Source organism: Pseudopodoces humilis, chromosome 6 (genome assembly GCF_049639895.1).
Source record: "Pseudopodoces humilis isolate 2021_Gansu_Grassland_sample_001 chromosome 6, ASM4963989v1, whole genome shotgun sequence".
NCBI lineage: Eukaryota > Metazoa > Chordata > Aves > Passeriformes > Paridae > Pseudopodoces > Pseudopodoces humilis.
This window is the reverse complement of record NC_142205.1, coordinates 71,057,481-71,083,246: the sequence shown is the minus strand read 5'-3', so window position 1 is coordinate 71,083,246 and position 25,766 is coordinate 71,057,481. Positions and strand designations below refer to the sequence as shown.

The following is a 25,766-nucleotide window of genomic DNA, read 5'->3' as shown; positions in this document are numbered from 1 at the left end:
TCCGGAGCGGAAGCTGACGTCACCGGCTCGCGCCGCAGGCAAGAGCAGCGGCGCGCGGAGCGCATCGATGGCGCCCAGGCGGGCCAGGAGCTGCTCCCGCTTCTCAGCATTTTGAAGTCCAGGAAGGAATTCCCGGCTTTAGGCGGGAATTCTTCACTTCAGGAAGGAATTGTTCCCTGTGAGGGTGGGCAGGCCCTGGCACAGGGTGCCCAGAGAAGCTGTGGCTGCCCCTGGATCCCTGGGAGTGCCCGAGGCCAGGCTGGACGGGGCTTGGGGCAGGCGGGGATAGTGGAAGTGTCCCTGCCCATGGCTGGGGGTGGAATGGGATGGACTGGGATGGGATGGGCTTTAGGGTCCCTTTCCACACCAAACCATTGTGGGATTCTACAAAACCCTAAAGCCTCCCAGACAGACACCGAGCCCAAGGAGAACCAAGTCAAACGGGGAAAAATCCTGAGCCAAAGAAGGGCACCAGCAGCGAGGCAGCTGTGGGCCCAGGTTTGCGTAAAAAATGGAGGTAAAAGCCGGATTTTAAAGCACCTTTTCCCAAACTGCCCTCCAGCCGAGTGTGTGAGGAACTTACCAAGGGGCAGGACACTTGAGAACCCGGCTTGGATGGCAGGGCAGGAAATCTGGAGCCCTCCAGCTGCTGGGGGTCACGGGAAGCTCTCGGGAGAAAGAAAAGCCAAAAAAAGGCACCTGTGCTGCTGGGCTGGGCCAAAAGTGGAGTCCACACCTCATGGGGCACCTGCGACCCAACAACGTCCTTGGGTGTCTCCTGCTCAGATGTTCACAACATACAGGGAGGGGAAAAAAATCTATTTACAAGTAGGGGACCACTGAGGAGCAAGTCCAAGAAGGAGATGAAGACAGTCATGGTCAAACATAGCTATTTATTTTCTCTTAAAAACAGCCTTCAGTTTCTTATTGAAAAAAAACAAACAAAAAAAAACCCCGAAACAACAAAAAAAAACAACCCTAGGATTTAAATATTCTGCCCCATCACATACAACCATCTGTATACATTATTTACAACTCTCAAATAAACACGGTGCGGATTTTCAGACATTCAACTTGTTCTGTTTTAATCAAAAGCTGTTTTCATTTAGAACTGAAATCTCCATCAGTGACTACAAACTGAAGCGGTATTGGCACAGTTAGCTCACAGTAAGGGTTCTTTCTCTCCTTGCATTTTGTACATTACACTGCATTTTATCCCATACATTTCAGGATTCCAAAGGAGGAGGAAAGGTTAGTGTCGCTTCCGGGATGTTCTTATTTCTTTTTCTTTTTTTTTTTTTTCTTTTTCTTTTTTTCCCTTCAAAAACGGATTTTCACCGAAGCCTCGTTCGTTTTTATTGCATCCTTCTCTCTCTCCCAGCACACATCAAGGCATGTGCCTCTGCACCACACAACCACGGCACTCCCAAGCAAACACCCCACGATAATAAGCGTTTCCCTCCGCGACACGGCTCGCTAAATTGTCCCCAAGTTGCAAACGTATAAAAATAATGAGTATAGTTTAGTGGCTATAAAAAATTAATCTCCCCTAAAAATACAATACTCTATGAACAATTTGGGGAATCGGTTCTTCCAACAAAATAAGGATAATTGGGTATTTTCCTAGGCTGCGAACTGAACCTGGCAAGAGGAAACCTTAAGGAAAGCGGGGAAAAGAGAAGGTTTAACACTGAAAATCACCAATGTTCGTTTCGTGCTAAAAGAGAAGACATCCAGGAAAAAAAAAAGATGGGTATCCATAAAACTGCCAGTGGTTTTAGGAGTGAGGGATTGGAAAAGAAACAACTGCTACCAGCAGTGAAGGAAAGGAGATTCGGCGCAAAAGGGAATCTTTTAGTGGGGAAAAAAAGCAAGGAATCTCTGTTTGTGCTGCAGCTCCTTAAAGAATCCAACTCAAAGGGGGGTTATGTACAGTAACAGCACTCTGGCAGGCAGGAGAGGAGGAGAGGGCAGCAAGGGAAAACACAGCCATCCAAAAGGATGTGTTTACAGTAAAACTGTGTCTGGCGAGCCAGGAGAAAGGAGGAGGGGTGAGAAATAGAAAGGAACAATCCCAAAGGTAAGTTGAGTCCATAGCAGCAAATAGGTGTCCTTACCTGTTAACTGAGGGTCAGGGACACTGGGAGAGGGCTCAGCTCCTAAGGACGGAGTAAGGACAGTGCTCCTCTCTATCTCCAGGGAAAAACAGAAGCTCTACATTGCATAGTAAGCAGGAAAAGAAACTGGATACTTGCAGATGGGCTGCCTGCCCCTCGGAACCTGTTCTGTCCCCTCAGCCACCTGCAGCAGCACAAGGCGGTGCTTCTGCTCCTCTCTGCACGAGTAACTTGTGTCCCTGACTAGGACTTGAAAGGCTGGGACAGCACAGCCTGTATCCATCCAGCTGAGCTCCCTGGACTCGGCCCTTGGCCCCTGCCCAGCTCCAGGGAGGTTCCCTCCCCCGGTCACCACCCAAATCCCTGACAAGATCCAGTGCGGTGCAGGTAGTAACCGGCCACCACAAACCCCAGGGATTCAGGGCCCTACCAGGCTGGAAGGCCTGAGGCAGCACTGGAAGCACAGCCTGGCTCAACCCCACTGGCACTTTCTGCTCCCCACGGCCAAAGCTGGAAGGTTTTGTCTCCGAGTGCTCGTCGCCCCTCCAAGTCCGTAGTGGGGGCCGGGAGCAGCGCAGAGTTTGTTTCTCTGGGGTTGATTTAGAGGGGCAGGGGGCGTCCCCCCACCTTTTCCTCCCATAAATGCACTATTTTATCAACACATTCATTCGATCCAGATTCCATTGAGTGGCATTTCCACGTGCCCTTACTCCGAGAGTGTAAACACACGTCAACTTCTGGTCCCACACAGCTTTCAGAAGCAAAACAACAATGAAAAGCTGCAAAAAGAAACAGCACGGGGATCCTAAATCCCCACCACTGCAAACACGCCCTCAATGATGTTATTTTCAAGTGTTGTGTAATTAAACAATGTGTTCATACAGCTGTCAGGCAAATCATGATCTCCAAGCTTTTATTACGTGCCTAGAAACTATTCGGTCGAAGACCTTCTACTGCCAGATATTGAATAAAAAAAAACAAACCACACTATCCACCTAGGACTCATTTTTACACTCAGTACATTCCAAGTCTGATTGGCTGATCTGCAGCAGATGCCTCTGGATTTCTAGAATTGGTTGCTCAGAAGGAAAAAAAACTGCAACAACAACGAGAACCAAGCTCTCCTAGGGCAGAGGCGCGCCAGGAACGCGAACCACCGCACTGCCGTGTCCGAGCAAATCCTCACACCTCTACACATTCATCCCTTTTTGCTTCTTGCTGGCACACGGCACCGAACCAAGGAGTCACCCTGAAATTTAATGGGGGACACCACCTGTTTAGCACCTGGGAGCTGCTGCCTCGCTCCCTCTGTGTGCAAACCGTGCACTTGGCATTCGGGCAGTCGGTCACCTCGGCGCTGTCGGGTGGAGGCTGGCACAGGGCAAGCCGGAAGATCAGGATGCCTCACTGGAAGCCAGCAGCTCCCAAGTGAGTCATTCCTGTGCTCAGCTGCTCCCTGCTGCCCGTGCCAATGGCCACTCTCCTCCCCTGCGGGCTCCTGCACGCCAGCTCCAACCCCACTCGGTGTTTCTGGTTGAGCAGAGGCGCGCAAGAACAGAAGCTCAGCTTCTCTGTCGTGTGCTCACCTCGGCCTCACCCCATCCTGTCGCTATTCCCAACCGCTGGAGCTCCCTGGAGATGGGCAGTGATTTTAAACGGGGGGAGAACACCACCACAGTAACCTAATTCCCAAGCAGCCCATGAAATTATCTCCCCTCCGAGACACATTTCCTCAAACAGCAAACACTGGCCACCAGAGCCCCTCCTCAGAGCCAGGCTTTGCATTATTAACTTAAAAAAACACCCTTCCCCCAGTTATTTTTCAAGCCAGGTTTTCCTCACTATTATAATTACTACTATCCCAGTGCAAATTCTTATAGGGAATATTTTCCCTAATTGTATTTGTGCAAACTACCTGTCCATTTGGCAACTGCTAGGGGAACTTAACAAGCTGGCTGACCCAACTGATGCTTTCCTGCTAAGAAAATAAAAGCAACTATGCAGAGTCCCATGGCAGCAGACATGGAACTACTGGCTAAGCACAAGGTCTGTGTAGTTTTTGACACCACCTTCGCCGTCCCACTTTAGCGAGAACTTTGCTTTTCTTTGTAAGAAGTCATCTAGCTCTGAAAAATTCTATATTTGTCTCTAAAAAAATAAGATAAGTATTTGTATTAAAAGCTGGAGATCATTGATTTCAGCAAGTTATGGCTTTTTTTTTTTTTTAAGTGTAAGCATAGATATATATATATATATATTTTTAAAACGAGTTTCAGTAAGTGTCTGGGTGTTAGTACATATTTTCTGTTTCCAGCAATGTTCAGTATTGTATGTGCTTTGCACCTCAGAAGTGAGTCTGCCAAGGCACTTAGAGAAAGTAAGCAAGTCTTCCAGGGACTTCATGAGAATGGGCTACCACTGACACAACACAAGAACCCATCCACCAGCAGAGTCAATCCCCCCAGCCAAGCACGTTTCCTTTATAAACACTCAGCACCTGCTAGAAATTCCACGATGAGTTACAACAATGAAATAATAGTAATAAAAAAAAAGAGCTATTTAGCACATGTCACTAACAGAGAAAAGATTTCCCCTAACAAAAGCACAGAAAGTAGATCTCAGCTGTCACTGGTAACAGCACAGGGGGGTTGGTTTGTTGTTGTTTTTTTTTAAAAAAACAAATTAACAAAAAACAAATACCACACGCTTGCTTAAAGAAACAAGTGACTTCAAGAAGTCCTCTTCCTTTTATCTGTCCTTGGAGGTGAGCTTTTCAATCAGTTCTTGAAGTGGTGCAAGTTCTCTTCTATCAATAAGGTTGAATTCCTGTAACAGGGATGAGCAGAAAGACACACACACAGAGTTTTGTGGGTTCAGCTCAGGTGAGAAGCCCTATTTAGCCAGAATTCATTTGGCACTCAGCTCTCCAAGCCCAGGCTCAGCCACTACAGCCTCCCCTGCCCACCCACCACTCGCTGACCAGCAGTGTTCCACTCCCTGAAGCTTTTTCTCCCTCTTAAAGGGAGGAAAACTAAGAAGATGCTGATTTTTTCCCCACAAGAGAAGGGGGATAACGTAGCTTTGAAACGAGAACGCTGTCTGCAAAGTCCTTACCTGAACAAAAAAGATAAAGTGCTTGAAAGAAGTGTTAAGGTGTGCCTCTTCCTGCAGCTGGATCACGGGGTCAAAGTGCTGGTGGTAGATGTGAGCGTAAACTCTGAAGAGACGCTTGAGAATTGTCTTGGCCACTGACATGAAGTTCTTTGGGAATGGTACGCCTGGGAAGAACAAAACAGACGGCTTATTCTTCAACTCCCAGGCTGTGTCTGCCTGTTTTGAAAGCCACTACAATCCAGGACAGATGAAATCAGTTTCAACAGCAGATCTTTGTCACTGCACAAGTTTTATTGAAATCAGCTGGGAAACGGCAACCGGCTACTGGGAGCGATGAAATCTTGAGTTGTCACTTCCCCAGGCTAAAAAAAGATATGTGTCAACCATCTGAAAAGAGGAAACCTGTCTAGCCTCTCCTCACCCACCAGTCTCCCCAGTCAGCCCAGCTCTTCTGCAGCCTCTTCTCCAAGTGCTCAGGCCCTGTGTGAAGCTCTGGGTGCTCTGAGGCCAGTCAGGACCTCACCAATGCTCTCAGCTCCCACCACCAATGTTTTCATGCTCCTGCTTCAGCCTGCCCTGCACACGTGTAGATCCCATCTGCTCCTCTGGCTGCTGCAGCCCAGGGGTAATCCACACTTAGCTGGTTAGTTTGTAATCTCTGGATGTCTCTCTGAAGGAACCCTTTCTCTAAAGATGATTAATGAAAATGTGTCAAAAGCCTCAGAAATTAGTTACAAAACTAAGGCAACTAAGAGATCACCCCTGTTACCTTTTCCAAACTGTTGGTTGGTCATTATTTCCCTCCTGCTTTTCTAACAGAAGCCTCTTTAAAACATCTATTTTACATTCCCACTTAAAAAACAAAAAACAAGCAAAAATAAAAAGTCAACAACTTATGATCAAAGCTGCAATTCAGCTTCTTTGGAGAGAAGGCCTGAAAGTTCCTCGTGACAACCAAACATCTCTTCTTTGACAAGAAGCTGCCAGTTACTGGTTGTAAGGGTCTGAGACCCTCTGCTTTATCCAGACTCGATAAACAGAGCAAGATATTTGTTAGAATCAGTCCTTCCTGCATCCAGAATTGTGACAGGAGTTCATTAGGAGTACTAACACCTGGAACAGAGTTCATGCATTACAAGTACCTTAAAAGATAAGCATGTTTAGATAGATAATGTAACCTTCCAAACCTGCCCTAGGTATCAACCACTAAGGAGACCTTCTCATGCTCCTGTGCAACCCAAGGGTGCTGCTCAGCTGCAGCCACTAACTCACTCACCTATTTTTGAAGGAAACAGCGTTTCATCATCCAGTTGGTCCTGGACCCAGGTCATCAGGTAATCGATGTACTTGGGAGCAGAGCACTTGATGGGTTTCTTGATGTTGGTGCCATCTGCCCAGTGGTACTCGTACCTGGGGTGAGATACTGCCTTCAGCACCTCTGAACCGCTCCTGACGGGCCTGCAGGGCTGCTCCTCCTGCTCCCACACCCTCCCCGCTGCCCTCCTGGCTCCCTCGCTTCCTGCAGGCCTTCCCAAACCTCAGCCAGGCCTGCCAGGGCAGCAGCCAGCCACACGCATCAGGCCCCTCCACTTTAGGGGATTTCTTCACATTGGAAAATATCCTTACAGAATTTTGTGTAGCTGAAAGCCAAACCAGGTTAGCTCTTGCCAGAGATCCCAAATGATGCCTCTTCTAGAACAGGCACAGGTAGGTTCCTAGGAACACTGTTATAAACTGGAAACTGATATAAAATGCCTTCCAGCTAAAAGAAGAGGTTTGAAGCAATCAGGGCTGGTGGAAGGTGTCCCTGCCCATGGCACGTGGCTGGAACCAGATGAGCCTTAGGGTCCCCTCCCTGCTCGGACCAGTCTGGGATTCTGATTCTGTGGTTAAGACAACTTCTAGGCTACCTACACATCCAGACAGAAAGGAGTCCTCATCAAATTCAGAAGGGAGCAGATATTTTGCCTGGCTTGGGGAATGCAGCTGACACCAGCCCAGAGTGTGGATAAGCTTGGAAAGATATTCCTTTAAAAGCCCCAAGCACACCTAACAGGGGGAGTCTGACAGTACCAGCTCCCAGGTGAACCACAGGGTTTGGATGTTACAGGTCACACGTGTGGCTTCATGCAAAGCCCAGCTGCATCTGATACATCTGTCCCCTCGATTTGCTTAGCAAATTCAGTGTTGTCAGAACAACTACTGGGAGAAAATTTTCACCATAAACAAATTTGATGAGGGATTATGAAGGTGCTGCTCACAATGGGGCAAAAAAACCCCCATTTTTCTAACAGCAACAAACCAGAATGTCTGAAAGCATGTTAAAATTGCATCTAAGAACACATAAAAAAATCCAAGACACACCAAATGGACTGTGTTTCCGGATTTATGAAAAAACAGGATTTCCCAACATCCAGTACTGCCCTAATACCAAGATTTAAGCGGTATTCATGTAGGACAAATATCAACGCTTAGCTGAGGCACCAGGATCCAGGTGCCTGGAGCCAGAGCAAAACAACAAGCTGAATTAGAGAGCAGAAAAAAGCACAAACACTGGATGTCTCCACAAAAGCATAAGCAAGAATCCAAGAAGAGCACATGGATTCTTACCCAGACATCTACTACTTCTACAGTACCTACAAGGAGGATTTTGGTAAGCCCTAATGGAATGCCTGCACATAAAAACTTTAAATCTTCATTTAAGAAGGCCTCATTAATGTTTCAAAAGAAAAAAAAAAAGGGGGGGAAGAAATATAATTTTGATAATTAATTTACTTTCCAGGTTAAAAGAAAACAATAAAGAAACACCAAACAAATATAAACACAGACCAAAAAAAAAAAACCCAAAAAAAAAAAAACAAAAACATTCTATTCCCCACCCCCTTAACAGAGGTTCAGAGGTTCAAACTCTTCTTCTCTTTCACATCCTTGCCCCCCAACTCCAGCCACTCGTCTCAGCTAGTCTCAAGATTTTAAACAAAAAAAAAAAAAATCATCTCACAACAACTGCACCACTGCCAACAGTGTGAGGGACACGCTCTTACTTTGGGCCAGCAGACATGACGGGGCAGCTCTCCTCCGTGCAGAAGTCCGTGATGGTTCCGTAGAGCATGTTGATCTGGTTGAAGAAGTCGACAGCTGAAAAGCACAGAAAGCACCCCTGAGCACTCTGCAGCACGAGATCCCTACGGGCCAGACTGCAAAGCAGGGGTTCTGGAATGGGTTTGGGGGGAAAAAAAAGGTCATTGCTGTTGCTTTTTTAAGATCTGTGACAAAAGAGATGCAACCACCAACTTTCTGCAACAGCCTCCAGCAAGAACTATTTAATTGTTCACTGCAGCAAAATCTTCGGCTGGAAGAACAAAAAGGAAGGAGAAAGCCTAGTTACTTCCTTGACTCCAAGTTTGGTGCATTTTATTAGAACCCCAAATTCTGCTGGCAAGTGTGGAATCAAAGAAAGATTTTCAGGGTAAGCTTTTCAGCTAGAGAGGAGCAGGTACTCGCTAGGGGACAGTGGCTTCCCTCAGGATCAGTATTCCAAAGGCCCACCTTTCCCAAGAACGTTTCACGCAATCCCAGACTGCTTCGGATGGGAAGGGAATTTAAAGCCCATCCAGTTCCACCCCTGCCATGAGCAGGGACACCTTCTGCTACCTCAGGTCGCCCCAAGCCCACCCCAGCCTGGCCTCGGGCATTTCCAGGGATCCAGGGGCAGCCACAGCTTCTCTGGGCACCCTGTGCCAGGGCCTGCCCACCCTGCCAGGGCGGGATTTCTTCCTAACACCCCATCTAACCCTGCTGCTACAGTTACTCTTTCAGTTAATTACACCAAACTCTTGGAAAAGAAGATTCTTTTTCAATAACTAAGAGCAGGTTCTGTCTTGAGGCACTGTGCTCACTGCAATTTATAAAACCCACTTCACCTGCAGGTATATTTCAGAGGATGAACAGCCAGGATTAGACAAATGTCACTGGAGCAAATCACAGCCACTGCTCAGCAGAGGCAGAACCCCAGCCCTTGCTTCTCGAGTGCCCACAGGAGCTGTTAATTAAGTTTCCACTCCCTGCTCCCAGCAGAAACCACAGCCCACTGTTTGCTTCAAGGCAAGCATGTTCAGAAAACCCACACGGGCTCCAGGAAAAAGACTGATTATGGCAAATCCCACACTTGGAAGTCTCAAAATCCCCAGGCACGTCAAGCCATTCCCTAGGACACCCGCAATCATGGGCTGAGAGCACAGCGAGAGGTAGCAGGTTGGTTTTTGTGCTCTCAGGGCCGAGAAGGGTGAAAGCAACGACTCCAAGTCACACATTCTGTCTCCTCAGGACACCTCTCTGTGAGCAGAGAGCCGTGCAGGGATGCTGAGGGAAGGGAGCAGCACGGCAGAAGCTCACTCCTTAATTACACAGCCACAGTTTCATTCCAGCTCATTCAGCAGCTCAGCCATTCGGGAAGGGAAAAACTGCAGCCACGCAGGAAAGCAGAGACACGGAGCGAAGGAACCACCGAAAGGGAAGGATGCCAGCAGTATATGAAGCATCTTTAGCAATGCTTACTCACACAAGTGGGCTGGCTTTTTCTCTAGTCAAGTTTTGCAATGCAGTGTGAATTCGCTTTGGCAAAGGATGGTGTCAGCAATTCCAGCCTGCCCTGGAAACAGAGGCAAGTGGAGCAGCAGAGCACTGCACGACTGGCTGGGAAGGGGAAGGTGGAAGTCAGTGTGAAGGTTTCACTTCCCACACATGTCAAAGAGCAAGAAGAAACAATGCAGAACCACAGAAATTTAACTCAAGCATCATTTCTACAGCAGTGCCCAATCAAGCCCGAGAGGCAAAAGATGAGCAAACACCCAGACAGGGCACAGAGCTTGTGTCAGCCAAAACTGCACAGGCTACAGAGTGCAAAAGGAGAATCCATTCTTTAGGAGCAGAGGGCAAAATTCATGCAGCAGGGAGAGGGAGGAGGAGGAAACAAGATCAAACAATCAGAAAATGCTAATTTAGGCATCATTGTCTGGCCTGAAAGCAGAGAGTTTGGACAAAGAGCTTTAGAGGAAGTGAAAACAATGACATCAGAGACTTACCAGAGCAAAGGCTCAAAATGTGGTAGGAACTAAAGGAACTAACTTTAGAAAAATTACAAACTCCTTTAGAATCACAGACCATTCAGGTTGGAAAAGCCCTTTGAGATCATCAAAGTCCAACCTGTGGCTGACCTCCACCTTCTGACAGCCACCTCCAGCTGTTCCCTGGACATCTCCAGGGATGGGGACTCCAACACCTCCAAGGCTTGGCAACGTTTTCCATGAAGGAATTCTTCCTGATGCCCAACCTGAACCTTGAGGCTATTTCCAGTCACCCTGTCCCTGTTCCCTGGCAGCAAAGCCTGACCCTCACCTGGCTGTACCCTCCCATCAGGGAGCTGTAGAGAGCAAGGTCCCCCAAGCCCCCTTTTCTCCAGGAATAGAAAGGGACACACAGCTGTCCTCCCACAAGTGTCAGCCCACTTTCAACACCCCCAGGATGAAGAAAAGGCCAGCGACTCACTGTTCACTGCAACCCACTCATTCAAGTCTTCCCCCTCTGGAAGCATCACAGCCATCCGGAGGTTGCCGCTTCCCAGCGTGGCCTCGGCATGTTTTAGCAGCTCGTACTGGTGAGACCCCTCGGGAATATTCTTCTTTGGTTTGAAGGTTTTGGAAGAGCGACTACCACTGCAGAAGAGAGAGGAGATATTTAGAGACCTTCACAGGAAGTAAAAAGGAAACAAGCAGACCAGGCCCAGGGAAGGACAGGATTAACTTTAGATACTTTACCCACTCACATCTTTTCATGTTGCAACAGGGTATTTACCAAAAACTGGGATGGCTAAAGCAGAAGGTATTCTGACTCTCTTTAAACCTTCTTCTCACCCAATCACTTCCTTACCCAAAATTTTGTTTGGAAAAACTTGGACTGGCTTACAAAAATCGTTTAGACACTCTAATTTTAAACCGTGGCAGTGAGCCCGGATGGCACGTGAGCCCCTAGCACGTCAGAATCATGACGTGCAAAATCAAATAATTGCAGGGAAGTGTCCAAAGAGTCAGAATTTGAGCAGTTTTGTGTATGAGCTGAGAAAAGGCCTCTGCCAGAACAGGCAAACTGAGCTCTGAATTCCAATGCAAGTGCAAAGTTGTGAAACCCAGACAGCACAATTCTCATTACAAATATTATCCAGATCTCACTTCTTCCTATAAAGACTTGGCCAACGTTTCACCATCTCTCTAAGGACCAAACAGAATATTTTCAATTGGTAGGGTGCAAGGGGCTGTCTCTCTTTACTCTAGAAAGAAACCCTTGACTTAGGGAGACGCTGCCCACGGAGAGGGAGGGGAGGCCCTGGCCCAGGTTGCCCCATCCCTGGAAGCATCCTGCGGCCAGGATTGGAGAAACCTGGCCTAGTGGAAGGTGTCCCTGCGCGTGGTTTGGAACCAAACGGGATTTGAGGTCAGTTCCAACAAAATCATCCTGGGATTCTGGGATTCTGTTCTGTGGTCCCAGAGCTCTCTCCAGGGCTCCAGAGGAGCGGCAGCGTCCTCCCCTTCCCACAGGCCTCTGAAGTAACCCTGGATCATGGGTGGTGCGGAGAAGGGTTTGGCAGGACTTGCAGGGATTGGGGGCTGGCACAGCCGAGTACACTCACAGGGACACCCGACCAACAGCAGCGCAGCCTGCTGCTGAATGCAGCCAGGAGGAGCAGGAGGGAACATCCTGCTCCCGTCTCTTCTGTTACAGGACACTTCTAGCTGCTCCTAGTCATCCTCTCCTCTCCCCAAGACAGGATACCAGACACACAAATCCTGAGTAAAGTAATTGCCTCCCCGTGGGAGTGAGAAGCTTCTGTGGCTCAGGGAGTCGCCATCACCTCCCACCCCTCCAGCCACCTGCAGCTGGTGCCAGGCCACTCTCAAACCAGCACTGAACAAAGAGGAAACTGAACAAAACCCAACAAACAAAAACCCCAAATCTCTGGACTGACTACTTAACTTAAACCCAAATGTTTTCTTTTCAGGAACACAGCCACTTTCAGAGGCACTCTGCCAACATGAGGAGTGAAAATACAACTTCAAACATCTGGAGAGCAGGAGAGACTGGGATCATTATCTTTCCACATGTGTCAGCGTAAGGAGAAGGAACCCAGCAAGAGCTAAACACAACCTGGGAAAAGGTTATGAAATAACCAACCCAAGGAACTGTTTCTATTTTAGCACAAAGAGTAGGCCCAACAAAGGGAGGAGGGCTTGGGAATAGAGCACAAGGCAAGCATGGTGAAGGAATTCCCTAAATAAGTAGTTTATTCTGAGAAACTCTGGCAAAGAATTCACCGTACCCACCCCAGCTCATGAGCCTGCACAGAACCACGGCCAAGGAAGCAGAAAATGCAACATGCTGGAAAAAGCTTTAGGTAGCATTTAATCCCTGCTCTCCCCTTCCCAGAAACACGGGGGGGTTCTTCCCAGAAGCCGTCAAAGTCTGTAACAACAGAATGAACCACCACACTGTCCCGTCTTAGCCTCCAACACCTTTCTGATGCCTGCCTCTCAAAGGCAGCACAGCCACCCTAAAACAGCAGGAAACGCTGTCACACCAAAGGCAGGCAGGCAGGCATCCAAAAGGAAAAGTAACTGGGAAAACCGCAGCCCGGCAGTCGTCACGTGCTATGGAAATACCTGCAGTTTCAACAATAAATTATCAGAATTCCACGCATTTGTGCAGTTCACCGAGGCCAGTTAACACGCTCCCTGAGACACAGCTCAGGGACAGCCTCGTGCAGCCTCTCTAAGCCAAAATCTTTATAGGATGTGGTTTTTCTTGGAAAGTCTGGTTAAAAATATTGCATGAATAAATGGTATTCCAGTTACTTTAGTAGTCCAGAAGCTCTCCTGTTATTTAACAAAAAGAAAAAAGAAAAAATTATTTTTGCCTGTTATGCCAATCAGTTTCATGTGACAGATTCAGAAAGTTGTTTTTTCCCAGGTCTATTTCCTCAACTCCTGGAGCAATCAGTGAAAAAAGTAACTTTGAAAGAGTTCTGCCTGGTGGCCAATAACACACACAATCACCTATGTCTGGGTCACGGGTGACACTTTATTTTCAGCTACATTCCATAATGGAACTGGCCATTTCTGTCGAGGTTTAAAAACGCTCGCAGAGAGCAGGCAGCACCCGCCTTTTCCTGTTGAGAGTCTCTGAGCTCTGCTACGTATTAACGCAGAAGTGAGAGGGGGCAGAGCAACCAGTGAAGATCCCATTTTGCTTGGACATAAGAAGGCCAGGGAACAGGGAGCACGTTGCTCCATCCCCACCATGTGCCACGACCACCACGCATCCTTGCACAGAGAACTGACATCTCCAGCAATTCCCGCGATTCCACGGACGCCTCGCTCCCTTCACTCCCACGTCGGAAGCAAACCATGCCCTTCTATTTTTACAGGGAGCTGCAGCCCCAGCAGTGCCAGCTGCAGCTGAATGAGGAGCTGTGTCTGAGGCTGCCTCGGCAAGCCCTCCCCACCTGCAGCAGCCCACGCAGCTCGCCTGGAAGCAGGAACACGGTGTGGCCTCCACAGCTGTCATCTCAGCCGCTCGCCCGCTGGCAGCGGCGGCGTTTTGTGATGCACCTTCTGCAGGCTGCTCTGTCTCAGGCTGGGAAGAGGATGTTTCCAGAAGACAGTAAAAATTTGAGGTGTTCTGCTCACCCCACACGGCCTCAACAGCTCATCTCAGCTTCAAACACAGCAGGTGTGCTCACAGCAGCTTAAATACCCAGCCTCAGCTCTTGATAAACTTGCCAGTAACTTCTCCCTTGGGCTGGCCTAGCTTAAACCTCCTCACTCCCAACCATTTGTCCACAGGGCCTTTCAGCACAGATTTCTATCCTTTTCCACCAAGTCTGCAGCAGATTCGGGGAAACCTGAATTAAACCAGGTGAGTTGAGGCTTCTTATCCATAAAAGCTACCCCTTCACAGGTTGTTCTCAGCACAGAACTAACCTCAGGCGCCCAGCTGCTGTGCAGTGGCAGCATTTTCAGCGTACACCTGCCATCCACGTTCCTCTCCCTGATCCATAACGCTGAAGGCCCCTTCCTTGGGGTAAGGAGGGAGTGACTAACTCCTGGAAGAACAGCTGTACCACTCAGTGTCTCCCCAAAGCCATCAGCACCATGGCCAGGCTGAAACAAGCCCTTCAAAGTACTGGGGAAAGCTCAAAGGGATTCTCAGAAAGCTGAACTCAGAGACCGTGCACATAACATTCACGCAGGGCAGGGAAATTTATCCTCTTTGAACTCCTGCTTTTTTCACTTTCAAACGCCTTTACAAGCATTAATTAATCTCACAAAGTGTCTTGGAAGTAGGGACCATTAGTGTCTCGTTACACAGGGAAACTGAGGCAGCAACTCCCTGCCACAGGCTGAGTGAGTTTATCAGAGAAGCCCCCAAGTTTTAGCTCTGCACTTCTTTGTCTCCCTTCTCCTGCTGTGCCTCTTTTTAAACACAGAAACACTCCAAGGCAAGACCCAAATTCCAGAAAAGCAAACATTTCCAGCCTTTAAACAATAATACAGCCCTTCAAATGGTAACATCCTGCTAAGAATAGAAACATCAGAGCAAGATCGGTTTGTTTCCACCAGCCAACACGTCAACACAGAAATTAAACCAAAAGCTCCAGCTACTTTTTGACAATGAAATCAATAGCTGCAGCCTTTAAACCCGTTTTTCCCTGTGACAACCACAGCATCAGAAGGACAGAAGGTAAAATTAAGCTGAACACGCTCAAAATCAGCAGTGATGAGACTGAACTTGAGCATTTCTATTTATAAAACTGAATAGTCACAACATTTCTGCCCTGAAGAACGACAGTGTGAGGGCAAAGAATCGCTTCCTTCAGTTCTTACAGCACCAAGAAGTCAATTTTGTCCAATCCAATTCCCATGCATCGCAGTAAGCCTGTCTCAGTCCAGTCACTTCCATCTGCAGGTAACAAAAGCAAGGCAAGAACTCAGGATGCATCCCAAGCAGCAGCTCTGGGAAGCAAGCTAGGAGCTGCCAACTCCTCACACAACACAGCTGCTCTCCCAGAGGGTAAGGCAATGGTTTGAAAGCAATTCCAGGCCTAGAGCTTTTGTTTTGGTTTAAGGAGGAATCGGTGGCACTGACTTGAAAAATTTCCCCAGACACACGGCCACTACTCCTGTAGGAACAGAATATGTGGGGTTTATTGTTTACCACCTACACCACAGAGTAACTTCAATCCTCCAGAGGCTTTTGAACCTGTAGATGCTTCTCAAGGGCTATGGTATTTCCTTCCACTGGAGTACTGACAGGGAAATCAGTGTTTCTGTGAGATTATTCATTCTCCGCCCATCAAGGTGGGGACTGCAATCTGGCTTCCCCTTCTAGGAAAAACAGCTGTCTTCACATGCTGAAGTTCCCCACAGGATGGCAGATGACAAAGGCCCAATCTCACATATAGATCTGAAAAAACACAGGTTCCATTACACACAAGACTCGACAGGTTAAAAGAACAGACTTTTATCAGATGATTCACATCCAGGAAAGAGAAAGTTATTTAAGGTAGCCTTAAGGAACAGTTTTGCTTTTGCTTGCCCCAGCCACCCCGCCTCGGCATCAAAGCCGACCTAACCCGTACGCATCCACACTCCTAAAATGCATTTTTTTTCTGCATCTTTACATACACAGTTTAGAGTCAGCAATCTCAAACCGACGTGGGATTGGTCCAGCACAACTCTTACAAGCACCAGAACACACCTGCAGGGAAACCTTAGCTGGCTGAGCTCTGAGCAGGGGATGAGCGTCCGAGGAGAGGCCGCTTCCCTGTGCCCTCGCTCTCTCGCCCTGCGGCGGCACACGGTGCCAAATCCACAAGGATGTTAGGAGGCCACAGCCTGTTTTCCAGCCAAACCAGGCACCTACGCTTCCCTCTGCCTCCCTTTTCCCCGTCTGCAGGCTGAGAGAGTGCCTGTAAACAAGCGGGAGGTGTTATGCTACAGCGCTGGTGTCTGCTACAACTCCACCCAATGGTGTTCCTGCTGTTTACCCACTTGGATGCGACCCTTCTCCCAAGTCATCACAACTCCCAGTGCAAGGAACAAGCAAGCGTCCAGAGCCCCATCCCATGACCGGGAAATCATCATCAGTTTGCTATGCTTACAACCAAAATAAACTCCCTTGTTTCACTTACAACGCATCCATTTAATACACTTTCATCTCCTGGAAAATCCTCAAAACAAACAAAGCGAGTCACAGCTGCCCTCACTGGATACTACCAGAGCCCCGGCTGTGCTCTCCCAACACAATTCCACTGCTCCCAAGGCAGCCAGTGGCTGCGGAAGTGACTCAACCTCTCCTGCCCTGTTCCCTGCAGGACTAACAGAGAGGGGCAGGCCAGAGCCACCAACAGCAGTGCCCAGAAGCATCCCTCACAGAAAAGCTTGGATCTGAGTTTGCCAGGCAGTCGTGCCCTCCTGACTTGCAGGGACAGACAGGCAGACATGGGGACAGCGCAGGAACTGGAACACGTCCCTGGCACAACCCAGCCAGGTTGTGGCTGGCTCCCCAGAGCTGCAGCCTCCCCAAAGGCTGGCTGAGCGTATTCTATGGATGTCGCTGGTCTCCCAAGTCTCCCACAGACTTTTTCTGAGAGCTTCAAGACCACCAAACTTGAAATACCACAAAGAGGCTTGCAGCAGAGACCCAAGCATCACTGCATGTTCTCCCCTTCCTGACATCCATTTGAAATCCTGCAACATGAGAGGAATCAAGGTGATCCCAAATATTTTGTTGCACGCTCCCAGGAATCCACTGACTACTTTGAGGCAAACGCAAGGCTGTCTTCACCCACAAAATTTCTAGCTTACTACAAACAGATTTTATATTTTTTAGAATGCATCACTACATTTTAGTCTTGGCTGTTCTGTTGGGTCCTTTCAATCATACTGAGGTTCCTCGGCTATTTCCATATTAACATTTACTGTGTACACACACACACACACCGTGGAACTGTAAGGAGTAATCCAAATGAGGTTTATTTCTTCTAATATCCCAATATTCACGTAGCACTTGTTTAAAAGAGCGGGCTACTGGAGCTTTGAAGAAGGAAACATGAAGTACTCCATGAAGTACTCCTTTTCCAACTGCTTTGTTTCTTCCTGCGAGATGGAGCTCACTGTTCTGAACATGTCAGCCCACAATTAAGCTCCCTGCAAGCTCAACAGCACTATTTCCTCACCAATGCTCCCCTCTTTTCTCAGAGATCCCTTATTTCTGCCAATTAGCATCAGCTTACTCAAGAGGGAGAGCACAGCAGGAACTCCAGCTCAAGTCACAACTTCAGCAGCAATTTTTCCAAGTTCGGTTTCCACAAAGGTTCAAACCTCCTTACTGCAGGGACAAACCTTATACACCATTCAGCAGACACAACCACACTTTTCTTTTCTTAAACCTCCCCTTTCCCCGTACATAAAACTGAGCAATAAGGCACGAAGGAGCTCAAGATCTGTAACTGAGAATATCGTGAAGCAGCCTGCAGAGCCCCAGCCGCTGCCAGTCCCTTGAAGCATCCCCCAGCTGCTGGGGCAGGAGGCACTGGGGCAGCGTGCCCCAAAAATCCAGCAGGTTTTGCCCAGCAGCGATTCCTGGACTCCAGCACTTTTTCCATGTGACACACAGGGAGCAGGGTCCGGCACAAAAGGTGTCCGCTGCTTCCCACAGCCAGGTGCTCCTCCTGCCCCGCAGGTTTCCTGACATCCAGCTGAATTATCTGTCTGCCCATGACTAATGCCCTGTGCTGCCCAAGCTGCTGCTAACAGTCACACCCTGTAAATACATTTACAAGTAGGAAGCAGAGCTTTGCAGAAAGCCATCCACAACCCGCTGAGGGTGATAAATTGCCATAATAAAAGCTTGGCTCTAGCATCAAATTAGATCCTGACTTGTACACCAAATATAGTGTTTGGAGAACATGCCTCAGAACATGGATGGCTTCCCAAAATGCTGATCAGTGCTTTTGGAAACCGATGCTTAATGAATGACTAAAGCAAATCTAGTCACACAACCTAAGAAATCGCATCAGGGCATTTCTAAAGGAAGGAAAAGAGACTTAACTGAAGCGTTTAAGACAGTTCTTCAACCCTTTTAAACACAATAAAAAGAACCATCGCTTAACATGCTTAGGGAATAGGCAGTTAAAGGAGGAATTTAACCAAATTTTTATGGGGAAAAAGTCACTTCAGCACTTTCTGAAGACTGCCCTTTACCGTGACCCCCACGCAAAACAGGCTGAGGATAGGAACGTGGCAAAGGACAAACACTGGGCAACTTCCCAACAGAAAATCTCAAACAGAGACGGAAGATTACACTTCCTCTTGGATTAATAGGCAAAACGGGGTCTGGATCCAGGAACTAACAACTGTCAGAGGCAAGAAACGACACAGAGAACAACAGGAAGAAGGAAAGGACAGGAGGCAGCAATGAATAATCTAACAGCTTTCCAAAAATACACTGCATTATCTCACCCCCAAGTATTTCTTACACAACCTCCACATTTCATAAAATCCTGTATGCGCCACATCTAACTATCGTCAGGAAAATTTGCTTATCTCTTCCAAAGTGTCTTATCAGGAAAACCCACCGGGGTCCGAAGCATCTGAGAGGGAATGACTGCTCCTACGTAGTCAGGAGCACATCTCTTTTGGAATTATTTAAGCTTAAGCATTTGACACTTGAGCCCAAGGTCAGTTGAACTGTTCCATGAATTTTCATATTCAGACTTGCCCTCTTTTGTTTTTTCCACTCCCATTGCAGCAAGAGATTTTAAGAAGAGCTGTCAACCACAAAAGCTAATAATAGGACATCAGAGAGAAGCTGTTTTTCCTAAAAAGTACACCTTAGCGTTTGGAAAAGCAGTATTTTGTGGCCATAAAGTAAAAGACAAAGCAATGCCATTTTGATTCCTGGATCCAGAACACTGAGCAAGTCCCTAAAACAATAAATCCATTCAAGCAAAACCAGGACTGTGCTACTGAAGTTGAGAAAAACAGAATTAAAGTACCAGCTACCGAAACAAAATATAGGTTATTTCATTAAGGTCAAAATAGAGAACCCACCCAATCGTTATTTGGGCTGAAATGGTTTCTGTATCCAAACTCAGTTGTCTCAATTTTTAGCAAAAGAGGAATTCACCAAAGCCTACCATGTGTTCTTTTTGTCGTAAGGAAAGGAACTGGACTCGTGATAAAGACAGCAAATCCAGGCATTATGAGTCCTTATCTGCAAGATGTTCTCCTTCACGTGAGGAAGGGATTAAGATTCTGTACGTCAGTATCTCAAGGACACAAGCAATTAACTCCAGAGACAAGTGACCACATGGAAAGATGAAGTGGTGTGAGGACAGAAGACAACAAAAAACACCCGAGCAAACCTCAACTAAAACTCCAGTGAAACATGGGCTGGATCTCTCCAGGCGTGTAAGAATACCAAAAGGAATGGATTCCTGCCGAGGATCAGCTGTGAACTGGAGAAGGAAGAGAACAGAAGGAGAGCAAGCTAGAAGTGTCCTCACACACCAGAAAAAAGCCAGAAGCAGAGTTGGGGCAAGAAGCTGAGGTCACAGTTGGATTTCAGGGGGGGAAACAAGACATGAGAGGAGTGAGTCAATTTGCTTCCACCCACCGCTTTTAAAAACATCAAAATACATTTGCAAGGCAAAAAACTACTGTTACCTTCATGAATTCCCAGGGTGGGACTGACACACAAAATTACCATCTCCTCCTCATGAACCGACTGACTGCTGACTCAGGCTACAGATTTGAAGTGGGAAGCAAAGCCCTGAACCACAGAGAGATGCTTGAGATGCACCATGCTTTTCATCTAAGCTCACTAAGAAATCAGAAGTTATTTCAAACTTATTCTCCAGGAACTGATTTGAGCTGCATGGATGCGTGCAGATCCTCAGCTCTCCTTCCATTCTTTCACATCCCTTCCTCAGAATATCGACCCAGGCAGCAGTGCCCTGGGAAAGCATCTGGGAGATCCATATACACAGGCAAAGCAAAGCACTGGAACCTCACAATCCCACGTCATGAAATGTAAAGGCTAGAGAAAATTTTCCAAGTCTGTGAAAAGTGATAGTTACACTCAGCTCCAGCTGAAAACAGATTTTATGGCAGCCGAATTTATAACCCCCAGTCTCCCTGGGTATTTAAAAGGAGGAAAATAAAAACGAACAAAACCAAAAACGAACAAAAGCCAAACAGCAAGCTCATTGTAGCTCAGCTCCAGTAGCAAGTGGCTTCGTTTACAAACACTAAAAGCATCGCAAAGCCCGTCCTGCGGTTTAGGCCGATTTCTGGGTCAGAGGCTTATTGATAGCTCTGGCAGCAAGATCTGCCTTATTGCTTACAAGGGAAGACTTAAAGTGGCCAAATTTAATGCAGCTATTTACTTCTCTAGAGGAAAAAAAAAAAAACAAGCAGCTTCATTCTGTCAGCCTCTTGCAACCCTCCAGCCTGGCAGACAAATGCTTCTAATATTTTATCCCTTTTCAAACAAGATAAAAAACACTGTGTACGTCTCAGGACAGCACGAGGTGGAACCGTGACCCCACCGCTGTGGCCACGGAGAGGCCCTAAATCCAAAGCCCTGTCCGAAAAGTAAAAGGTGACAAAGGCATTGGGTGAGGATGGAAATCCCAGGCGGTCCCCAGCACACAAATGACCCCCAGAACTGATCCTTGTTCCACCGCTCCTCCCTGCGAACAGCGAATGCCATCGGCTCACTCACACAAAGAGGGAAGGACAAACAAGGGAAAACAATCGGGGCATAAAAGCAAACAATTAGGAAGCAATTAACACCGGACATCACTGCGATGTAGTAAACACAACTTTCACACCGAACAATGCCTTTCTTCCTACGCTTTTTTTCCTCCGTTCCAAACCCATGTTTCCATCTGAGAAGGAGCTACCTGACAACATTTAGAAGCGACAGTCGCTCACTTCACCTACTGCACGTCCCCAAAGCACAGCAGCAGGGGACAAAGGCTGTTTTCCCAAGTGCCACGCCAAGTGCAGACATCTCACAGCCAGAACTGGTCTGCACAGCCCTGGGACTCCGAGGCAGACTCACTCTCGCAGAAATAAAAGCCAGGCAGCGGCTTCCTTGCTCTCTACCTCCAACCTCACCGATAAGGCGGCAGCACTCCATTATCTGACACCCTAAACCCCACGTTTTACTTCGCCTTAAGTTCGTTTAAATTTCCATTTAAATGATTCCATTTAAACCCTACCACTACGGAATACTTCTGCTTTCTTCAAAACTCAAAATTACTGTTACCAAGGCTTAAAAAAAAAAAAAAAAAAAAAAATTATTTGGGAAGCTGGCAATAGCTTTACAGTCCTCTCTCCGATTTACTTGTGGGAAAACTCCAGAGACTTCCCAATCCTGGTACTTCAAAAACAACCAGAAACTGGACACGTCACTAATGGTAGCAGTCAAGGAGCTGATTTTACGTTAACACATGCCTGTGTGGAGAGCCCCTGCCCTGATCCCACAGCGGCCTTATGCTCCTCAAGCTAAAACTCAAGTCAACAAATACAATGAAACTCAGGGCGGGAATTATCTGGATGTTCGCTCTATTTCCCTTTTCTAACAGTTCGCAAATGCCTACAAGCTGATTTTTCCATGAGCAAATCCCAGCTTAGGAGTGCCTACCGGTCCTCTGGGGGAGTCCTTGACCTAGAGGAGATAAATCCATCTCCAGAAGTATGGAAGGAGCACTCACAAAGCACCCGGCTGCTACGCTGCCCCCGTTATGAAGGGAATTCCTTGGACTAGGAGCAGCAACTCGGCACCTCGGGAAGCTGAGGGAGGGACAAAAACAAACAGCCCTGATGTTCTCCAAGAGCAGGATCAGCCTGAGGATTTGAGAAGGCCACACTGCTTGTCAATCTGGAAACAAACCCATAGGCTCCGATTTTGGTATTAATCCGCAAGAGACGCGAGGGGAAAACAAAGCAATGCCTTGCTACATCACATTCTGCACGTATATTTACACACAAAGTGTGATTTCAGTTTAAAAAATAACAACAACAAAACAACAAGCCACGTTGACGTGGAGCATCAAAGCAGCCGCGAGCTGCACTTGCTCTTCTGCTGCAGAAGAAGGCAGAGAAGGACGAGCACACCTTGCCCCAGTTTGGTCTGAAAGTTAATTTGGCCTTCACTCACCAACATCCGTGCTCTCGACAGCAGCCACCCTCACTCACCTCCAGCAGCTCCTCGTCCTCCCAACACCGATCAGGCAACAGCTACTTAAAACAATCTCTCCTTTAAAAAACCCTGTGCTGGCATCTTCAGAGAGGGATTCACTAATCCAAAGATAGGGGTTCTGGTTTGTTGTTGTTGTTTTTTTTAAAAGAAAAGTCAATTTCAGAACTTCAGTAATAAATCTGAATATTTTCTTTTTATAAATAAATGGTTTTCATCCAGCTTCCTTTTTATGTAAGTCTTGCCAGCAGGATAACACAAGCAAGCTACCATATGGCACGCCCACCAGAACTATCTTTAATTTTTTTTCCTTGGAGATGTAAGCTAAAGTACCTGCAACTATGCTGTAATTTCCTTTTAGACAGAACTTAGCAAGCAGTGGTTTTTTGCAACTGGAGATATTTCCTAGTCCAAATCCCATTTTTAAACATTTGGGATAACCTATTCAAACACTGGAGAGATTTACAGAGTCTTTTCAGAAAGGAAGAAACCGATCAGAAAGAGAAAACCACGGCGCTGAAAATAACAATTGCTGTCAAAAACTCGCCTCACAAGACAGTCTTTTTATAGTGTTCCCCACAAGCCGAGAAGACAATGGCTCCCCTTGATTTTACTTCCCCCCACCACGTAGTTCTATATGTCACTGGCCCTAGCAACAGGGAAGAACAGCCAGGGATTTGTCAGCGGACAGGGCCGGCACGAGGGGGGCCCCACGCACGCCGGGTTATCCGAGCACAATCCCCCTGTTTTGTGACAAGAGGGAAGCCCCTGGGAGAAGGTGGCTTTTGGCACAGCGCTGGGTGTCAGAGTGACAAGCTGCAGCCCAGTCCCTGACCATAAACCTGCACGACAGGTCGGCTGCCAGGCAGGGAAACCTTCCCACTGTGCAAGGACCATCCTCCTCACAGCCAGCCCCAAACTCTGAGTCAGCTCGACGAGGGACAGCAGCGCCACTGAGGCAAGGACAACAGCAGGGACAAACACCGCTGGCACCCCCGCAGCACAGTGACAGAGGGGTGAAAAAGTTCTGTGAAAGATGAGGTTACAAGCAGCAGGCAAACCTGGGGGGTTTGCAGCTCCAAGGGCAAGCTGGCATTATTAAACCTGCGGATACCCACGCACTATCTGGGAGTAAGTCTTACCAAGCCAAAATTCAAGTCTGACAAATGGTGATGCTAACTTGCTAGATCCCTAAAAAAAGGCCACTGACCAAAAAAACCCATCAGAACTCAGTGGCAGCAACACAGAAAGTTCCCCTGATCACCTCGAGGCCTAGGAGGCATATTTTTAATTTTTTCTTTTTTTTAAAAGAAAAAACATTTCCAGACTGCAGATGAGCAAATTAGGTACCATCTACAGCACTCTGCCAGCAACAGCTGAAGCAGCTTTGCCAACATTTCTCACTCTGCCGTGCACTAACTCCAGTTTTCCTTTCTACCTTCCAACCAGAAGGATCGTTTGGAACAATGGGGCAAAGGTTTGCTTTCCTAGGTTTCAGAAGGGTCTGAAAAAAAACGAACCAACCACCTCATTACTGCCTGTGACAGAGGATGGAGGGTTTCATGCTCTTCCATTCCCAGCTAGCCAAATGCCAAGGAGAGGGAGGCTCTCTAATTTGTAAACCAGACTCCCAGGACACTCGAAATCCCGTCCCCCCTTCTCCACCGTGGCAGCTGAGAATTACCAAGGAAGGAGGACAGCTGGGCTTCTCATTAGGAGCACCGCGCCTCCATCCACGGGCAATCATCTGCACCCAGCTCTCTTGGGCAGCTGAGAGCTGCCTTTCACCATCCCTGCGGAGCGCGGCAGGCCAGCGGGCTGGGTACGCCAGAGTTAAAAGATAAACACAAGGGAGGGACTGAAGAGGAAGCCAGCGCCAGGGTTATTTGTCTCCATGTGAACACAACTTACTAGAACACTCCAGCTCTGAGATAAAGTCTCTTCTCTAAGCCCAGGCCACGTTTACATGTGCTGGTTATCGATGTAAGCCTCAAACAAGTGTGAGATATTCCGGCGGCTGCTCGCACGGAGCCCGGAGTGTGCGGAAACACTCAGCGGGGACAAGGCCCTAATGGAGCTTGGCTCTTCCAGGGCGCCTTTTTCTGCTGCCTCGATCGCCCTTCTTTGCCTAGAGCGCATCTTCGCCTTAACTAATAGGTCACTGAACCGGTTTATGTTAATTGTCACAAGTACCTCGTCTTTGTTTCCAAAGGGAGGGACCAAAGTTCATTCTGTTCTTGCCCACGAAGCAAAATTTCGACAAGTGGGGCTCTGCCCGCACCTGAATCGCCACCGACTCCCGAGGGAGCTTTTCCCTGCCTCAGTAAAGCCTGGCCAGGTCCTCGGCGGGGCTCCGGCAGCCGGGGAGCCCCACCTGCCCCATCACCTGCCCCGGGCTCCGCTTCCACACGCCAGCTCCTAACTCAGCTGCACAGACACACAACGCTACGGCACCAACCTCCGCCCGCCAGAAACGAGAAACCCGCAGGAAAATACCACAAAACCTCGCCGAGAGCCCCCGGCAGGGTGTTCGGCCCCGACCCCGCTCTCGCCTACCCAGCGACGCCCCTTCGCCGGGCGGCACGGCGCTCAGCGGGGAGGTCCCCCGGGCCGGTGATCCGTGGCTGTTTGCGAACTCGTATCCGTGAGGGGAAGCCGTGCGGGAAGGGGAAGCCCGGCTCGCCCGCCCTCCAAACGCCCTCACGGCGCGGCGGCGGCGGCCCCGCCGCTCCCTGCCGGCGGAGCGGGGCGGCTGCTGCCGGCAGCGCCGGGGCACAAAGGGAGAGAGCGGGGAGGGGGGGGGGCGGGCCCCCGGCCGGCGGGGGGCGGCGGGCAGCGAGCGAGCTGGCGGGCGGCGGCCGCGGCCACTCGGCGGGCTGTGCTGCCCTGCCCCCCCCGGCGGGACGGCGCAGAGCGAGAGGAAAGGACCCCCCAACACCCCGCGGGTACTCACAACAAGAAGCTCATGGCGATGGCGGCGGGGCGGGACCGGCGGCTGCCTGGGCTCGGCGCGGCTCGGCTCCCCATGGCAGCGGCGGGGGGGGGCGGGCGGGTGCGGGGAGAGCGCCGCGGGGCGGGGACACGGCCCGCCCGGCCGCCATCGCCCCCAGCGGCCCCCGCCTCCTCCCTCACAGCTGCGGGGCTCCGGCTCCGCCGCGCTCCTCCCACGGCCCGGCCGCTCCCCCTCAGGAGTCCTTTCACGGCCCCGGGCAC

At 48.8% G+C, this 25,766-nt stretch overlaps 1 protein-coding gene across 1 annotated transcript; it reads right to left on the bottom strand.

Moving 5' to 3' along the window:
* Window positions 1-876: 876 nt before the first annotated feature.
* MOB1B (MOB kinase activator 1B) lies at window positions 877-25,640 on the bottom strand. Its single transcript, XM_005531733.3, has 6 exons — window positions 25,507-25,640; window positions 10,779-10,945; window positions 8,276-8,369; window positions 6,508-6,641; window positions 5,232-5,395; window positions 877-4,943 (listed from the first exon to the last, which is right to left on the bottom strand). The coding sequence occupies exons 1-6, from the start codon at window positions 25,578-25,580 to the stop codon at window positions 4,866-4,868; spliced, it is 711 nt and encodes a 236-aa protein (XP_005531790.2). The 5' UTR covers window positions 25,581-25,640; the 3' UTR covers window positions 877-4,865.
* Window positions 25,641-25,766: the final 126 nt, after the last annotated feature.

Excerpts from the sequence above, each read along its gene's own strand:
- MOB1B (XM_005531733.3), bottom strand. The coding sequence starts at position 25,580 with ATGGGGAGCCGAGCCGCGCCGAGCCCAGGCAGCCGCCGGTCCCGCCCC. Across the intron at positions 8,370-10,778 it reads TGAGTGGGTTGCAGTGAACA|CTGTCGACTTCTTCAACCAG; the intron begins GTGAGTCGCTGG and ends TGTGCTTTTCAG. Across the intron at positions 5,396-6,507 it reads GCTGTTTCCTTCAAAAATAG|GCGTACCATTCCCAAAGAAC; the intron begins GTGAGTGAGTTA and ends TGTTCTTCCCAG.